This window comes from Mustela erminea, chromosome 6 (assembly GCF_009829155.1).
Source record: "Mustela erminea isolate mMusErm1 chromosome 6, mMusErm1.Pri, whole genome shotgun sequence".
NCBI classification, from domain to species: Eukaryota; Metazoa; Chordata; class Mammalia; order Carnivora; family Mustelidae; genus Mustela; species Mustela erminea.
Window position 1 is genome coordinate 53,830,091 of NC_045619.1, and position 16,564 is coordinate 53,846,654.

The window sequence follows — 16,564 nt, forward strand, 5'->3', positions numbered from 1 at the left end:
CAACTTAATTTCAAAACAGGAAATACATCTCACAGAAGAAAAATCTACTCTTGTTTAGGGAGCATACATGACCCATATCGAATTTTTCAAAAAACTGTTTGAAAATGCAAATATCTTTGATGTATATTATCAAACTGGTTAAGTCAGATTATATTTCTGATTCCTGGTTATTTCATTGGATGGAAGGAAGAAGTTTTTTGGAAAATGACTTTTATTGAGTATTTTGAAAAGTAAAATATGAAGAAAATATGCCAGAACATCATGAGGTTAGGCTATATTTTAAGGATTTTCAGGCATTATATTATTGATCCTTAGATCAGTCCCATGAGGTGGCTACAATTATCACCAGGTCACAGGAGATGGCACAGAAAGATCAAGTTCTTAAGTCAAAATGACTGAGATCTAGTGAATATACAAGGTAGCCTGTTTTTCTAAGAATAAAATATGGAAAAAAGATCTGAGCTGAATCTGTAGCCTGGAGCCAAATCCATATATTCCCAGCCCCAATCAACTAAAACATAGCGAAACCACAAACTGGTGAATGAGAAATAAGTGCTTCCTTTTATTTTATTTTTTTTTTAAGATTTTATTTATTTATTTGACAGAGAGAAATCACAAGTAGATGGAGAGGCAGGCAGAGAGAGAGAGAGGGAAGCAGACTCCCTGCCGAGCAGAGAGCCCGATGCGGGCCTCGATCCCAGGACCCTGAGATCATGACCTGAGCTGAAGGCAGTGGCTTAACCCACTGAGCCACCCAGGCGCCCAAGTGCTTCCTTTTAAACCTCAATGCAATCCTGTATTTTTTGTAACACAACTTCAGCAATTAGTTATAGCTACTGCTTAAATATTATATGAAATGGATTTAGAATATTCACATAACTTCTCTATATAATCATGAGGAATAAATACAAAGAATATAAAGGATATGTCTTCAAAGAGCTAAATATATATAAAATATGAATTTATTTTGCAAATAATTATTGAGTTTAATCTCTCTCTCTGTTGCCATTGAATTAGGGTAGAAATATCTTTGCATCATTATCAAATTAGTAATGTCTGTCCTGAATTCTGGCAATAACTAGTTGTTTGCTCTGCACAAATATCTTTATGCTTTTAATTCTTGTTTTCTTCACTACTTAAAATTCATTTTCACTTCAAAATATTTTTTAGCATGGTAGTAAAGAATAACAGAGGTGGTGATGTGAAGAATTTAATAAAACAAGATCTCTTCCAATATATCTGGAATTCAGGTGAGGAAAACAAAACACAAGAAAGAGATTCAAAGGACACTGGTTATTATTCCATGAAGCACCTATCTCTACCAAATAATGTACCAAACCTTTCACAGTGCTGCACTAAAATGGATTCTGAAGATAAATTTGGTTCCATTCTCGGAGGACGTGGGGCAGATGTGAATGGCTCTTACAGAGCAACTCTGTGGTTGTTGCATGATAATCCTGAGTGCCTGTTAACAATTTAGTACTCTCAGCTCCAAATGTGTCCCTCAGTGCCCTGGGTTCTCAGGTAATGGAGCTAGGTGCTATAAACATTTACTCCTGTTAGCTCACATGAGGTTGAATTATATGGATAAAAGGCAATGGAACAAACAATCCTAAAATTTGTGTGGGACCAGAAAAGACCCTGAATTACCAGGGGAATGTTGAAAAAAAAAAAAAAAGAAAAGCTGAGGGCATCAGAATGCCTGACTTCAAGCTCTATTACAAAGGTGTGATCATCAAGACAGCATAGTATTGGCACAACAACAGACACATAGATGAATGAAACAGAATAGAGAGCCCAGAAATGGTTCTCCCACTTTATGGCCAACTAATCTTCGACAAATCAGGAAAGAATATCCAGTGGGATATTCAATAAATGGTACAGGGAAAATTGTCAGCCATAGAGAGAAGAACCTCTTACACCATACACAAAGATAAACTCAAAATGGATGAAAGGCCTAAATGTGAGACAGGAATCCATCAAAATCCTAGAGGAGAACATGGGCAGTAACCTCTCCAACACCAGCCACAGCGACCTCTTAAGACACATCTCTAAAGGCAAGGGAGGAAAAAGGGAACTTTTGGGACTTCATCAAGATAAAAAGCTTTTGCACAGCAAAGGAAACAATTAACAAAACTAAGAGGCATCCCACGGAATGGGAGAAGTTATTTGCAAATGACATATCAGATAAATGGCTGGTATCTAAGATGTATAAAGAACTTTTTACACTCAACACCCAAAAAAGAAATAATGCATTCATTAAATGGGCAGAAGACATGAACAGACACTTCTCCAAAAAGACATACAAATGACTAACAGGCACATGAAAAAATGTGCAACATCTCTAGCTATCAGGGAAATACAAATCAAAACCACAATGCAATACCACCTTACATGAGTTAGAATGGCAAAAATTAACAAGGCAGGAAACAACAAGTGTTGACAAGCATGGCAACATTCTTCTACATTGTTCGTGTGAATGTTAGTCAATATAGCCACTCTGGAAAACAGTATGGAGGTTCCTTAAGACTTTAAAAACAGAGCTATACCACCACCCAGCAATTAGGTATTTACCCCAAAGATACAGGCTTAGTAAAAAGAAGGGGTACATGCCCCCCAATGTTCATAGCAGCAATGTCCACGATAGCCAAAGTGTGGAAGGAGATGAGATGTCCATCAACAGATGAATGGATTTAGAGAAGATGTAGTCCATATATAAAATGGAATATTACTCAGACATCGGAAAGACTGAATACCCACCATTAGCACTGACATGGATGGAACTGAAGGAGATTATGTTAAGTAAAATAAGTCAATCAGAGAAAGACAATTATCATAAGGTTTCACTCATATGTGGAACATAACGAATAGCAGAGAGGACCATAAGGGAAGTAAGGCAAAATTTAATGGGAATAAATCAGAGAGAGAGAAAAGCCATGAAAACACTGGACTCTGGGAACCAAACAGGGTTACAGATGGGGGTTGAACGGGGGGATGGGTTAACCAGATGATTAAAAAAAATAATAAATCTACAATTTATTAAAAAAGGCAGTGGAGAAAAATTGCGGCAGAAAGGGCTCTTCTCCCTGATTTCATGGTGTTTTCAGGGTGTTTGGCTGATGTGGCTTGGTTGCCAGCTGCATGCATACTGAAGTCTTATGTATTGAGTCTCCAGCAAATATTGTGGCCAGTCCCAGTCAAAGCTTCCTGCCCTCGCCCTCTACTCTGCCCCTTCTAATAGTCTATCAAGGAATTCTTCCTGCTTGCCAGTCATGGCCTGAGATCCATCCTGACTACAGTCAGGTGTAAACTGTGGAATTGCTCTGTCCCAGGCCAATCCCATGAACATGTCTGCTATGAAGTTGTTTGTGGTCACACTGCGTTCAATGATATCTAAATTTCATCTTCAGAGAAAAGATCTGGCTTCCCAGTGATCTCTCCTTTGGGTACTTTCCTTTAATCCTAAAGTATTCTTATAATTTTATCTTAGTAGCTTTTTTTCTTAGTAGGCTTTCTTTTACAAATAGATAATAATCGTTTGTCTCAAAGTTCCCCTGGTTTCTGTGTCCTGACTCATCTGACTGATAACCATGTCACCCAGGGCTGTTCAACCCTCATTTGTAGCCATTTAAGGACTAGGGCAAATCAATTCATTTGGAATTATTAATAGAATTATTCACCTTTTTGAGAAATTTACAAAAACAGTGCTTAATATTATGATTTATAATTTAAATAAAATTCATTTTAATAAATAGCAAAAGATTAAGAAATATATGATCTATACCTGAGTATTTATTTTTTATATTAGTATGACACCAACACCAAGGTTGAAACCCCAGGTATACTTTGGACTTTGCAACTTCATCCTTGTAAATAATGAATGATTCTAGTGAGTGTTACTGAGATGGGAAAGGCCAATATGTGTGCAGACCGGGGCAATTAAGGAAATCTCTGTACTTTTCTCTTAATTTTGCTGTGAACCTAAAATTTCTCTAAAAAAATAACATCTTAAAAATATTCTGAGAAGGCAATTGTATGTCTTTTGGAGAAATGAGAGATAGTTCTTTAGATGGTGACAGAGCATTATCCCCAAATTAGGTAACTAATGTCTGGTGCTTACAAGCATATGGTCTTAATTCTAAGCAAGATTCATTAGATATTATCTTTGAACTGAAGAGGAAAAATGAACAATTCTTGTCACTCTCTGAAGATACTGCTGATCTGAAATACAGAGAATTACATTAATTTAGTGATAAATACCATAATATTTTGATGAATAAATAATTTATTTTGACTAATAGTTAAGTAACAAATCTAAATATTTCCCTTGTCATTGTTCTATGAAAACACTGCAACATTTGTGTTTTCTAGTTGCTCACATATTAATGTTTTTTCTTGTAAGATTAATTCTTTTAAATTATAAAATATAAACATTCTCAGGAAACTTACATTTTTGAGAAGAAAGTTGTGCCTTTTGGCCACACAAATGAGTTATTATTGATTCTCTGGAAGCCTCTAATCCATGAAGATGGAAGGAAGAAGTGCAACAAATACTGTGAGAAAGCAGATTTTATTAGAAATCAAATAGGAGCTCTTATACTCGTTTGAATTTTGTAGTAACAATAAAGTTAATTCTTTCCTTATAGTATCTGTCTATATCTATATTTTTTGTATCACACTGGACACACTAAAAAAAAATATCCTACTAGGACTAAGTAGGAGGAGAAACTGACAAAGATAACAATTTTGGGTTTCTGATAAGTGACAAAAAGTTTAAAATACTTTGTGAAATGTGTACATTGGGAAAAATCCTAGAGATTCAAGTAAGAAGAAGCACCTTGTGATTTTCTTGTGCAGGACAGCTCCTGTGCCTCCCCCCAACCCCCCATCACCCTAGCTCAGTGATCAAGAAGAATTGTAGTTTTTACAGTTGGAGAAGCTGCAAGTAGCAATGGTGCTGGTGCCACAGGGAGACTTGGTTAGCAGTTGGGAAGGGGGCAAAGGAGTCCATTGGTTTTCTAGCTCAAAGTGTTAATTTTGCTCAGTCATGATGAGGAAAAATCTTACTTTTTTTTTTTAGTCAGAGCTTGTGGTCTTTGGGTCAATCGCTCAGACTCCCATAAATATAATGGGAAGATACTGATAAGGGAAGGTATGACAGAAGAGTTGACCTGAGCTCTCTATACATTCTTGGCAGATGGGAAAAAAAAAAAAAGTCTGTGCACAGGGAGAGACCAAGATGAACCCACTAGAAAGTAAAAGTGAAAGGAGACTTGAGATCTGCTAGTCAAGTTGTGAGCACTCCTACCCACCAACACACACACACTCACTCACACACACACAGGCGACTCATGCTCGCATATGCTCTCTCTCTCTGTTTCTCGCTCTTGCAGAAATAAACAGATTTTAAAATCTCTAAAAAATAACTTAAAAAAAATAAATCCACATCTCAGAACATCATACTAAGATGACTGAAGATCACTTGAGAACACAAAGAAATACTCTTGAGGGAATAGAGTGGATTAAGACATTACTTAAGTCAGTATGAAAACAGGGAATGGGTGATATATCTTCCACCTCTATCAGCGTTAGTCCACGTTATCTACCACAGAATCTATATCTGCCCTGGACGCTATTTCAGACTATGCATAGGAGCTGACCTCAGCAAGATGTAACAATAGGAAACCCCAAGCCATAAATCCCAAAGGAAATAATAATGTAAAGATATATCCAGACCCAAATAGTTGTATATTTCTTCTAATCATTTTTGCTACGGTTGCCAAGACTATTCAATAGGGAAAGGACAGTATCTTTTACAAATGGTGATGGGAAACTGACTATCCACATGCAAATGATGAAGTTGGATGCTTACATTGATACCATAAACTAAAGCTTACTCAAAGACCTAAACGTAAGATGTACAACTATAGGGGTGCCTGGTTGGCTTGGTCAGTTGGGCATCTGCCTTTGGTTCAGGTCATGTTCCTGGAGTCCCTGGGTAGAGCTCAGCATTGGGCTCTATGCTCTGTCAGGAGTCTGCTTCTCTCTCTGGCCCTTTATTCTGTTCATTTTCTATCTTTCTTTCTCTCTACCAAGTAAATAAATGAAAACCTTAAAAATAAAGATATAAAGCTATAAAATCCCTTGAAAAGAATGTTGGCGAAATAAACAACATCATATTTGGAAACGATTTCTTGGATATGACACCAAAAGCACAGACCACAAGGGAAAAGTCCATTGTAGACAAATGGGTTACATCAAACTAAAACATTTCTGTGCATCAAAGGGATTGATCAACGGGGCACCTGGGTGGTTCAGTGGGTTAAGGCCTCTGCCTTTGGCTCAGGTCATGATCTCAGGGTCCTGGGATTGAGCCCGCATCGGGCTCTCTGCTCAGCGGGGACCCTGCTTCCCCCCCTCTCTCTCTGACTGCCTCTCTGTCTACTTGTGATCTCTGTCAAATAAATAAAATCTTCAAAAAAAAAGGGATTGATCAACAGAATGAAAAGAAATTTAAAAAAGCAATTTCAAATCATATATCAAATAAGGTATTCATATCTAAAATATATAAGAAATCCTGCAAATCAGTAACAACAACAAAAACCAAATAACCCAATAAAAAGTGAGTAAAAGAATTAATTTTTTTAACAATTTTTAATTAAAATTTTTTTTTAATTTTTAAATTTTTTTTTTAATTTTTTAAAAAAATTTTAAACATTTTTTTTCCCCAAAGAAAATATGTCAGTGGTCAAAAACCATACAAAAAGATGCTCAGTATCACTAATGATCAGAGGAATGCAAATCAAAACCTCAATGAGATATCACCTCATACTCTTAAAAAAAAGAGTCAGTGAAGACACTGCAGGAAAAAGAGGACCCTTGTACACTGCTGTTGGGAATGTAAATTGGTCAGCCATTGTGAAAAACAATATGGAGATTCTTCAAAAAACTAAAAATAGAATAACATAAAGAATCAGCAATTCCACATGTAGGAAAATACATGAAAGTATTGAAAGCAAAGTTTCAAAGAGATAATTATACACCAATGCTCACTGCAGCATTATTCACAAGAGTCGTGTTAGAAGCAACTCAAAAGTTGATGGATAAATGGATCAAGCAAACAGTACATACATAACAACGCAATGCTATTCAGCCTTGAAAAGGAAGGAAATCCCATCACATGCTCCAGGACATTATGCTAAAAGAAATAAGACAGTCGCGTGCGCGCGCACACACACAGACACACACACACAGACACACACAAAGTGTATGATCCCATTTATGTGAAGTATCTAAAGCAGTGAAACTGATAGATACAGAAGTAGGATGGTGATTATTAAGGCTTGAAGGGTACATGGAGGAGGGGAATTATTGTTCAAGGAGTATTAAATTCCAGCTTCACAAGGTGAAAAGTTCTAGGGATCCGTTGGACTCAATGTGAATATAGTGAGCTCCCTAAGCTGTATGCTTAAAGATGGTGAAGATGCATATATATAGTTAAATGTAACACAAGGTGTGAGATAGTGTATGATTCTCACTATATGCCAGTCCGGAGAAATGAAAACTATAGAGATAGTGAAAAGATCAGTACTTGACAGGGTTTAGCAGGGAAAGAAGGATGGATAGGTGAAGCGCAGAGGATTTTTAAGGCACTGAAACTATTCTGTATAACTCCATAATGGTTTAGCACGTCATTACATATTTCTCCAAACTCATAAAATGCACAATATCAAGAGGGAATTTTAAAGTGTACTATGGTCTTTGGTTGATAAAAATGTGTCATTATAGGTTTATCAATTGTAGCAAATAAATAACTCTACTGAGGGATACTGAAAGTGAAGGAGTCTGTGCACTATGCATGCATAGATACAGACAGTAGGGGAATACGGGAAATCTCTGTGTTTTGTCTGAGTTTTGCTATAAACCTGAAGCTGCGTAGAAGATAGTCCATTTTTTTTTTAATATGGGTAATGTCAATATGGTAAATTTTATGTTATGTGGTTTGGTTGCAGGAACTCAAAAAAAACAAAAACAAAACAAAACAGAAGGCAAACAAACATAAAGAGGTCTTGACAGCAGTGAGAGAAAAACTTGTCATTACATTTGGGAAAATAGCAATATGGTCGATGGATGAGTTTTCACCAGAAACAATGAAAAATGAAAGAGAGGGAACGTCAAATTCAGAGTTAATAGTACAAAAAACAAAAACAAAAACTTCCTCCTCACACAAAAGAAATCTAAAGCAAAATAAGATAAAACAAAAAATCTTGTCAAGCAAGAATTATAAATTCAGCAAAACATTGTCAAAAAAAGAAGGTACATAAGGCCCCATGACAAACATGAAACAAGAGAATTTCATCTTGGTAGACCTGTCTTCCAAAAATATTCTTCAAGCTGAAAGTAGATGATGCTAGATTGTAACACAAACCTACAACAATGAATAAAGAATAGCAGAAATGGTAAACCTGTGGTAATTTAATAATCTGTATGTGTATTTTCCTTTTGTAATTGCTTTTGAAGATAGGATTATTTAAAGTCATCGTTATTATTGTTATATCATTATATCATACACTTGGATCTATACCATTTATGGATGCAAACTTGTGTTGGCATACAGGCACATGGTATGGGGGAGGGAGGAAGAAAACATTTTTTTAAGTATTTATTAATTTCTGTGGTGCACATTCCCCAGAAATGCTTCATTTCACATCACCAATGTGAAATCATGAATACAGTGTAGGAAAAAATACACGTAATTGGTGTTCAAATCAATGTTAGGTGGCTTCAGTATGACATTGTTAGAAGTACAGATTCCCCTTTCTATCTGAAAGAATGTTCCTATGAAATCTTTCCTGAGCTGAAATGGTGTAAATTGAAGAAGCAATTACCATTAATTGGAATTAATGGAATTAATTAATTGGAATTAAATGGAAAAGTTGCTGAGTATTCTCCAATCTAAAAAATAATCTCTTGGGCTATTCTGATATTTTATGACACATCTTGCTAATGGATGCACAAAATAAATTGAGATGAAGCATAGACCTTCAAAAACATGATTGAAAGCTATGCTTGATACTGAGATGCTAAGTATATTTTCTGAGGAAGGAACGTGATGGGGCCACTTTAACTGCTTGGGTCATGTGCTGCCTCTATAACAGCAAACCCAGCACTGAACACAATTTTCACATCAGGTTCTCTGTTCCCCGGGGAGTCTACCTCCTCCTCTCTCTCTGCCTGCTCTCTGCCTACTTGTGACTGTCTGTCAAATAAATTTTAAAAAAATTATATATATATCACATTATATATACCACACATTACATAAAGTAGGCCAGAGATTTCTTTGAACACTAAAAGTATGATCCATAAAAGAAGAAATTAATGAAATGTAATTCATCAGGACAATTTCCACTCTTTGGAGAGAAAAGAAAGATAAATCATAGACTTCAGAGGATATATTTACAAATCATACATCTAATAATAGACTTTTTGCCAGGCTACTACAAATCAGATACTACAAATCTGATACTACAAATCAGACTTCCTGTTCTGGAAAGACAGAGAAGAAAAACTTTTTGCTATTCCTCCAACCAAATAGAGCTAAAACCCCTGGACATTACATACAGGACAACATATACTCAGAAAGATGATGAGAAAGCTGACAGAAATCAGCAGTTTGGGCATGAGGAATGACATGGTTGTGAGCGCCCTGGAATATCTCTTTCCCTCACATGTCCCAGACTGGTGCCAGAGAGGTTGGCAACCCACAGACACCAATGGGGACAGACAAAAGTCCAAAACACATTTTTTCTCTCCAGTCAAAATAACAAGGAAAAGACATGCTAGGAAAATGGAAAATTTTTGGTTACTGAATGCATTATTCTAATCAAAAACCTTTGACTATCCAGCAAAAGTATCACTCAGGAACACTGGGGAAATAGACATTCTGTGATAAAGGAGAACTATGAAAATGTGTCACCACCAGACCTGCTCTGAAAGAACTGATAAAGGGGATTATCTAAAGAGAAATTAAACAATAAAGGGAGGAATCTTGGATCATCAAGAAGAAAGAGAACAAAAGAAAGATTAAAACTTTCATTAGCTTCAATGGACTTCCTTTCACCTCTGTGTCATAAATTATTTGATAGTTGAAGCAAAATATTAATATCCATGTGATTCTCAATGTAAGTAGAGAAATATTTAGGAAAATTATAAGTAGGACACAGTAAAGAAAGGTAAGTTTCTGTATTTTACTTAAAGTGCTATGGGTTGTGATAGACTGTAGACTGTGATATATGTGTATCTGATAATCTATATAAAGATTCTATATAAAAATTCTATATAAAATTATATATATATTCTATATATAAAATTCTATATAAAAATCTATATAAGATTTTTAATACCTGTATGATTTATATAAAGTAGAATAGAGCATATGTGACATATATATGTTTATATATATATATATATATATAAAGTCATTTATGAAGAAAAGATCTACTTTGGTATAAATTATACTCTACAATTAGGTAATGATGTAGAAAAGTGTAATCTTTAATTTTATCTCACAGCATCACAAACAGAGCTTCACAAAAAATAAATTCCCAAATGGTCATAAACTCTATTTAAGGGTTAAAAAATAAAAAAAAGAATAAAGAAATAAAGAAAAACAGATAAATCCTAGAGAATAAGATAGGAAATTATATGCATGTACTTTGACTAACTTCTGAAATAGGTCCAAAACAATCACCAAAATTGTAAATTGAACTAGAGTAACATTAATAAATTTTCTCATTAAAAGAATCCAATTTCAGAGTAAAAATGCAAGTCACAGAGTAAAATATCTACTTGCATCTTATAAACTCAGAAATGAGCTCATATCCAAAATATGACAAGAACTGGAAACATTTGAGATCTTACCATGTCCTCTTCATCTATGGAGAGCAAGGTAGAGTTATTGGAAGCACAGAACATCAAACTCTCATTCCATGGTTTTCCTTCAGTGTTAATGTAATAGCAATTGTTGGAGTACGTAATCCACTCTTTTGGATAATGCCCACAATGATAAGCTAAAGAAAGATCATGAGATATCATCCAAAAGAATCTTGAATATTAACAAATTCAAATTAATTTACATACTCACATATATATACACATATGTGTGTATAACACATCCATGTACTCTCTCGGGATGGTATAAATAGAACAAAATATGCTTACACACACTCAACAGAGAATGGTTACCCTATCATTCTCTAAATTATGTGTTCATATAAAGCAAATACACTAGAATATTCATCTCTACATGTCTTGAGAGTCACTGAAGGAAGCAACTATTTTAGAATAGTAAAATGATTTATCTCTTATGTTATAGCAGGAGGAAATTTGAGGCAATTGGTAATAATGGATATGGGGATTTAAATGATTATTTCCTCAGATTGTTGTATTAGAATAAGCAGTCTCCTATAATCATTACTTCTGAAAGTTTATTAGATGATTTTCTGATTTATTTTCCTCAAAAGAATCTATTATCATCTTTTTCTAGCCTAAGATAGAGATAAAATAGAAACTATAATAATATTAGAATTTTTAAAATGATTCTGTACCTTTTGGGATCCTTGTTTCCTGGGATGTTTGGTTCTGCTCTGGTCGTTTAGTAACTAGAAAAATTAAAGCAATCTTCATACGTACTTAATATTAAACCAAATAAATCATAATGATTTGAGTTTTTTAGTTTGAAATTTGGTGTATTGTTTAGAATTAGAAAACTCCATAATAAAATGGATTTTAGTCCATTAAGTAGGTAATGAACATGTGGGGAAAATATTTCAAAAGCCTAAAGAACCAAATCTCACCATTTCTTATAATACTTGGTTTATGCAATCTCAATTAATTTGTGTATTTCTCAATAAGGTCTCCGCTATAACTTATCTTTGAGTTATGAAATCTGAGCAAATTTTAATACTCTCTACATTATTATTATTTCTAATGTCACAAAAGCAAAATAAGCTTTCCAAACTTAGAGCATATATGCATTAAAATGAGATAATTCAATTCCATAATGTTACATAGTATTTCCAGGCACTGATGATCATTAAAGTGAAAAATTCCCTTGTAGACATTCAAACATTACAGGGAATAACAGCTATTGTGACCACAGTGGACGTCAAGACAAGGCAGATGATTCCCAGGATGCCAGCAATGAGCTTCCCTGGACATGAAGATAAGTAATAGAAGGAGAATTGAAAACACTGAGAAAGGATGGGCAGTAACAATCCTTTAAAAAAAATATGGGCGCCTGGGTGGCTCAGTGGGTTAAGCCGCTGCCTTCGGCTCAGGTCATGATCTCAGGGTCCTGGGATCGAGGCCCGCATCGGCCTCTCTGCTCAGCAGGGAGCCTGCTTCCCTCTCTCTCTCTGCCTGCCTCTCCATCTACTTGTGATTTCTCTCTGTCAAATAAATAAATAAAAATCTTTAAAAAAAAAATAAATAAAAAAATAAAAAAATAATATATGAGAGAACCAACGATGTTCAGGGAATCACATATGAAACTTGCACCCCAATCCATATCTACCATTATAATCTTTTCTCAGAATATACCATTGCAGTTGCAGTAAATATATTACCCTAAGAGATATGGGAAAGACTCAGTAAGCAATGGCTGAACAAATTTAGTCCTCAGATTTCCATTACAATACCGTATTCCAGCTGCACACACAGATCCTCACAAATAAAAAATAGGGGATATCATTCCCTACTCATTCTCTACGCCCCTGCATCCCAACTGCATATAATAACACACTTATACCGAGTATGTATTAAATGTTTTACCTTTGCAGGGGGTTTTCTTGTCGTTCCCTTGAAGGTCCTGAGAAGCATTTTCAAGATTTAATTCTGCATATGTTATTTCCTGCTCAATTTTTGAAGTGGAGCTTTTAGTGCCCTTAGCTTTCACTTGCTGTCTTCTTGAACCCTTAACCTGACTGGGTTCTGCATAGGTAACTCCTTGGTTATTCATCTCTGCAGCTGCGTCCTGTCAGGCACAGGGCTGAGTGGGACTGTACTGAAGGACTTGATGAAGAGTGTATGCGATGACAAGATTGCTGGGACAGTCACATTGAGTGGAGTGTGGGTGAGTGAGTTCATTTGCATTTGAAGGTGTAAAATCTGGTACTGGTTTCCTTAGGGCTTTGAAGAAGTGTTTTATGGTAGAATAAGGGGTTTTACAACACTATTCTATGTTTGACACAATAGTATTTGTTGAAATAAGATAAAGCTATAAATTTGTGGAGAAGAAAGGAATTCATGAATAATATTGTCCTTATTAATGTCCTATTATAATGTAATCATGATTCCACAGAACCATGTCAACACTATTAGGATAACTGGTTTAAAATTTAAATGCTGCATTAGAAAAAAATGGTGCATCTACTTTTTCCACAATTTTTCAGTCCATATTAGTTAAAAATTGAGTGCTCTGAGATTGGGGAATACTAGTTTTAGCACAAATAGGAATTTCCTGTAGTAAATGACGTTTGTTTAAACGTACATTTCTTTACTAAAAGGTAATGCACTACTATCAAGTGAATTTTTATTTTGAATAATTGTATAGTTCTGAGAAATTGTTAAATTTCAAAAGAAAGACTTGAAAAATGTCACATGACACATTAAATTTATTGGAAACCTGAACAACATTGAAAACAAAGACCAAACTATATTTTTAAAAAGTACTTATATAACACTAGAAATTGACAACTGATTTAATGATAAAGATATGAAATCATAAAATGATAAACAGAAGTGTCGATTATTTATGGAAGAACACTGTTGGTACAAATCACAGAAAGTTCAATGAATGTCAAAGACAGTAAGGGTAGCTTTAGCTGTATAAAGAATTCTAATAAATCAAATCAATATAATTTCATAATTCAATGAGCTCTGCAGTTAGTGAAATCTGGAACTACTCATGGCTCTGAAACTTACAATATATGATCTTTAACAATTACTTCCTATCTAGCTATCTAGTTTTTACTGATCTAAAATGAGAATTAAAATATGTAAAATATAATGTCTATAAAGCACTTAATACTCCACCTAGCTTTTCTAAGCTCTCAATGATATACAGTTATTTTAATTATTTGTAACACAATAGCCTCTTTATCATTACTGATTCATATTCTTTAGACCAAGTAACATAATTCATTTGATGGGAGTCTTTCAGTATTGAGTATCATTTTTGCCAAGCTTTGTTTTGAATATTTATACTTAAGTTTAAATTAGGACTTTACACAAATCTTGCTTTTTATAAAAAAATCTAATTGCTTTCCTTCATGTAAGCAAATGTATAAGGAATTACATTCGACCATCATAGATTCATCATAGATTCACTTTAAGTATCTTTTTTTAAAGACTCAGCTAAATATACAAAATATATTTAATTATATCTATAACTGATGACAAATCCAAATTGAGTTTCCTAGTTTTGATGCTTATGGGATCTCACTTGAATTATATTGATTTGCAAACATCCAAGAATTTGGATATTTTAAGAAGTTCTCCAATATATTTCAAATTAATTTTTGTTTGTCACCCTGAATTGTTGGAATAAAGGTACTAATGTTCTCTGTGATTTGTCTGCATATTAGTTGTGCCTCAGGTGCCTCCCATCCAGCATTTGTGGCTCCCACTAAGTGAGGTGGCTAAGAGAGAGACAGTGGAGGAGTGACACATACCTTCTGCTGGCCAGAAAGTCAGGCATCTTCCAGTGGGAGACCAGGTTACTCTTGTAAACAGAATCTGTGGTCTTCACAGACTGCCAGCCCTGTGAGAGCTCTGAATGAAGCAATAGTGGAAAAAGTAGATTTCTCATCAATGTGTCAGTTAAAATTTGAACAGGAAATTCTTACACTTGGGCTATTTTGAAGACTATTTATCTCATCACACAGAGGACCCGACACTTTCAGCTTATATTGCGTCATTTACTTTGTCCCTTGGTAAGTACCTCTGAGAAGTTTTTATGTTCCAAAGATATTGGGGTCAAAGACTTGACCATCTGGGCTGTTAACTTTCTTCCTTCTGACTCACAAACATTGAGAACTTAGGCCTTGTGAAAAATGTCTTAGTTGTTTAAGTTCTACTTTTGGATGAGGTTGCTAAATCTTGACATTACACACTCCTTTCTTTTATGCTCTTGCTATGTTACATCTATTACACTGAAAATATTTTAAAATCATAATCCCAATAACAAGTATTTAGTGGTACTTGATATAAATTTTGAAAACTTGCTATAATCAGTTTTTTGTCACTCACAAATATATCAATTCCATATTTTTTTAATATTTTTCTTAGTTTTTAATATATCTGCAATTAGTTTTTGTTATTTGTTAGTAAGTTATTTAGGTTTCTAATGAAAAAAACTAAATGCCTGTGGGAAGAATACAACACTGAACAAAATTGAAAAATATCACCATGCCAGAGATTTGAGTATTAAATAATTATTAATATATTGGTTATTAATCCTCCAATGATAACTAATCACTTATATTTTAATAAGAATGTTTTGTAAATGAAAAATCCCTAAGGTTAACTATGTCAGGGGAAAAATTGAATGTAATTTTTGAAACTTACACTTAAGTGAAAAAATGAGGAGAGGCCAGAGAAAGAACTTTTAAATGACATGCGAAGTACAATTCAGTGTTATTTTTTTTTCAATTCAGTGTTATTAACTATATTTTGTATGCTGTATTTTATATCCCTGTGACTTTTTTTTTCCTGAAAGATTATACCACATACTTCCTTTCACTCATTTCAACCCCACCCCACCTTCACCATGGCAATCACTTTTGTCTTTCTCTATATATTAGTCTGTTTCTGTTTTTTTGTTTGTTGTTTTTAGATTCTACATTATCAGTTAAATCATACATTATTTGCCTTTGTCTAACTTCATTTAGCATGAAATCCACTAGGTCCATTGATATTGTCAAAATGACAAAAAAAATCATTTTTTTTTCATTGCTATGTAGTATTTCTGTGTGTGTGTGTGTGTGTGTGTGCATGTGTGTGTGTGTGTGTGTGTGTGTATGTTTGTGTAGCTTCCATTTATTCATGCATCTATAGATGGACACGTGGGTTGCTTCCATATCATGGCTATTGTAAGTAATACTGCAATAAACATAGGATGGATGTTTTCATTTTCTTCAAGTAGAAACTCTGAATGAATTTTCTGGATGTTTTGGCATTTCCATTTTTAATTTTTTGAGAAACCTCCATACTCTTATACACTGTGACTACACCAATGTAAATTCCCCACCAACAGTACACAAAGGTACCCTTTTCTCCACATCCTCACCTATGTTTGTTATTTCTTGTTTTTTTTGTTTGTTTATTTGTTTGTTTTGTTTTGTTTTTTGTTTTTGTTTTTAATTCTGACATGTGTGAGGTGATGCCTCATTGTGGCTTTGATTTTCATGATGTTGAGCATCTTTTCATGTGTCTGTTGGCCTTCTGTATATCTTCTTCTTCTTTTTTTTTAAAGATTTTATTTATTAATTTGAAAGAGAAAGAG

At 34.4% G+C, this 16,564-nt stretch overlaps 1 protein-coding gene across 1 annotated transcript; it reads right to left on the reverse strand.

Moving 5' to 3' along the window:
• Positions 1-3,857: 3,857 nt before the first annotated feature.
• On the reverse strand, positions 3,858-13,250 carry LOC116593264 (NKG2-A/NKG2-B type II integral membrane protein-like). Its single transcript, XM_032347278.1, has 6 exons — positions 12,832-13,250; positions 12,134-12,211; positions 11,607-11,660; positions 10,921-11,069; positions 4,450-4,553; positions 3,858-4,221 (listed from the first exon to the last, which is right to left on the reverse strand). Exons 1-6 carry the CDS (start codon positions 13,016-13,018, stop codon positions 4,095-4,097), a joined length of 699 nt encoding a protein of 232 aa, XP_032203169.1. The 5' UTR covers positions 13,019-13,250; the 3' UTR covers positions 3,858-4,094.
• Between the last annotated feature and the right edge of the window lie 3,314 nt (positions 13,251-16,564).

Bases quoted from the DNA above. Each gene is read 5' to 3' on its own strand.
- LOC116593264 (XM_032347278.1), bottom strand. From the start codon at position 13,018: ATGAATAACCAAGGAGTTACCTATGCAGAACCCAGTCAGGTTAAGGGT. The intron at 11,070-11,606 runs GTACAGAATCAT...ATCTTTCTTTAG, and splicing joins GGAAACAAGGATCCCAAAAG to CTTATCATTGTGGGCATTAT. The intron at 4,222-4,449 runs GTAAGTTTCCTG...TCTGTATTTCAG, and splicing joins ACAACTTTCTTCTCAAAAAT to ATCAGCAGTATCTTCAGAGA.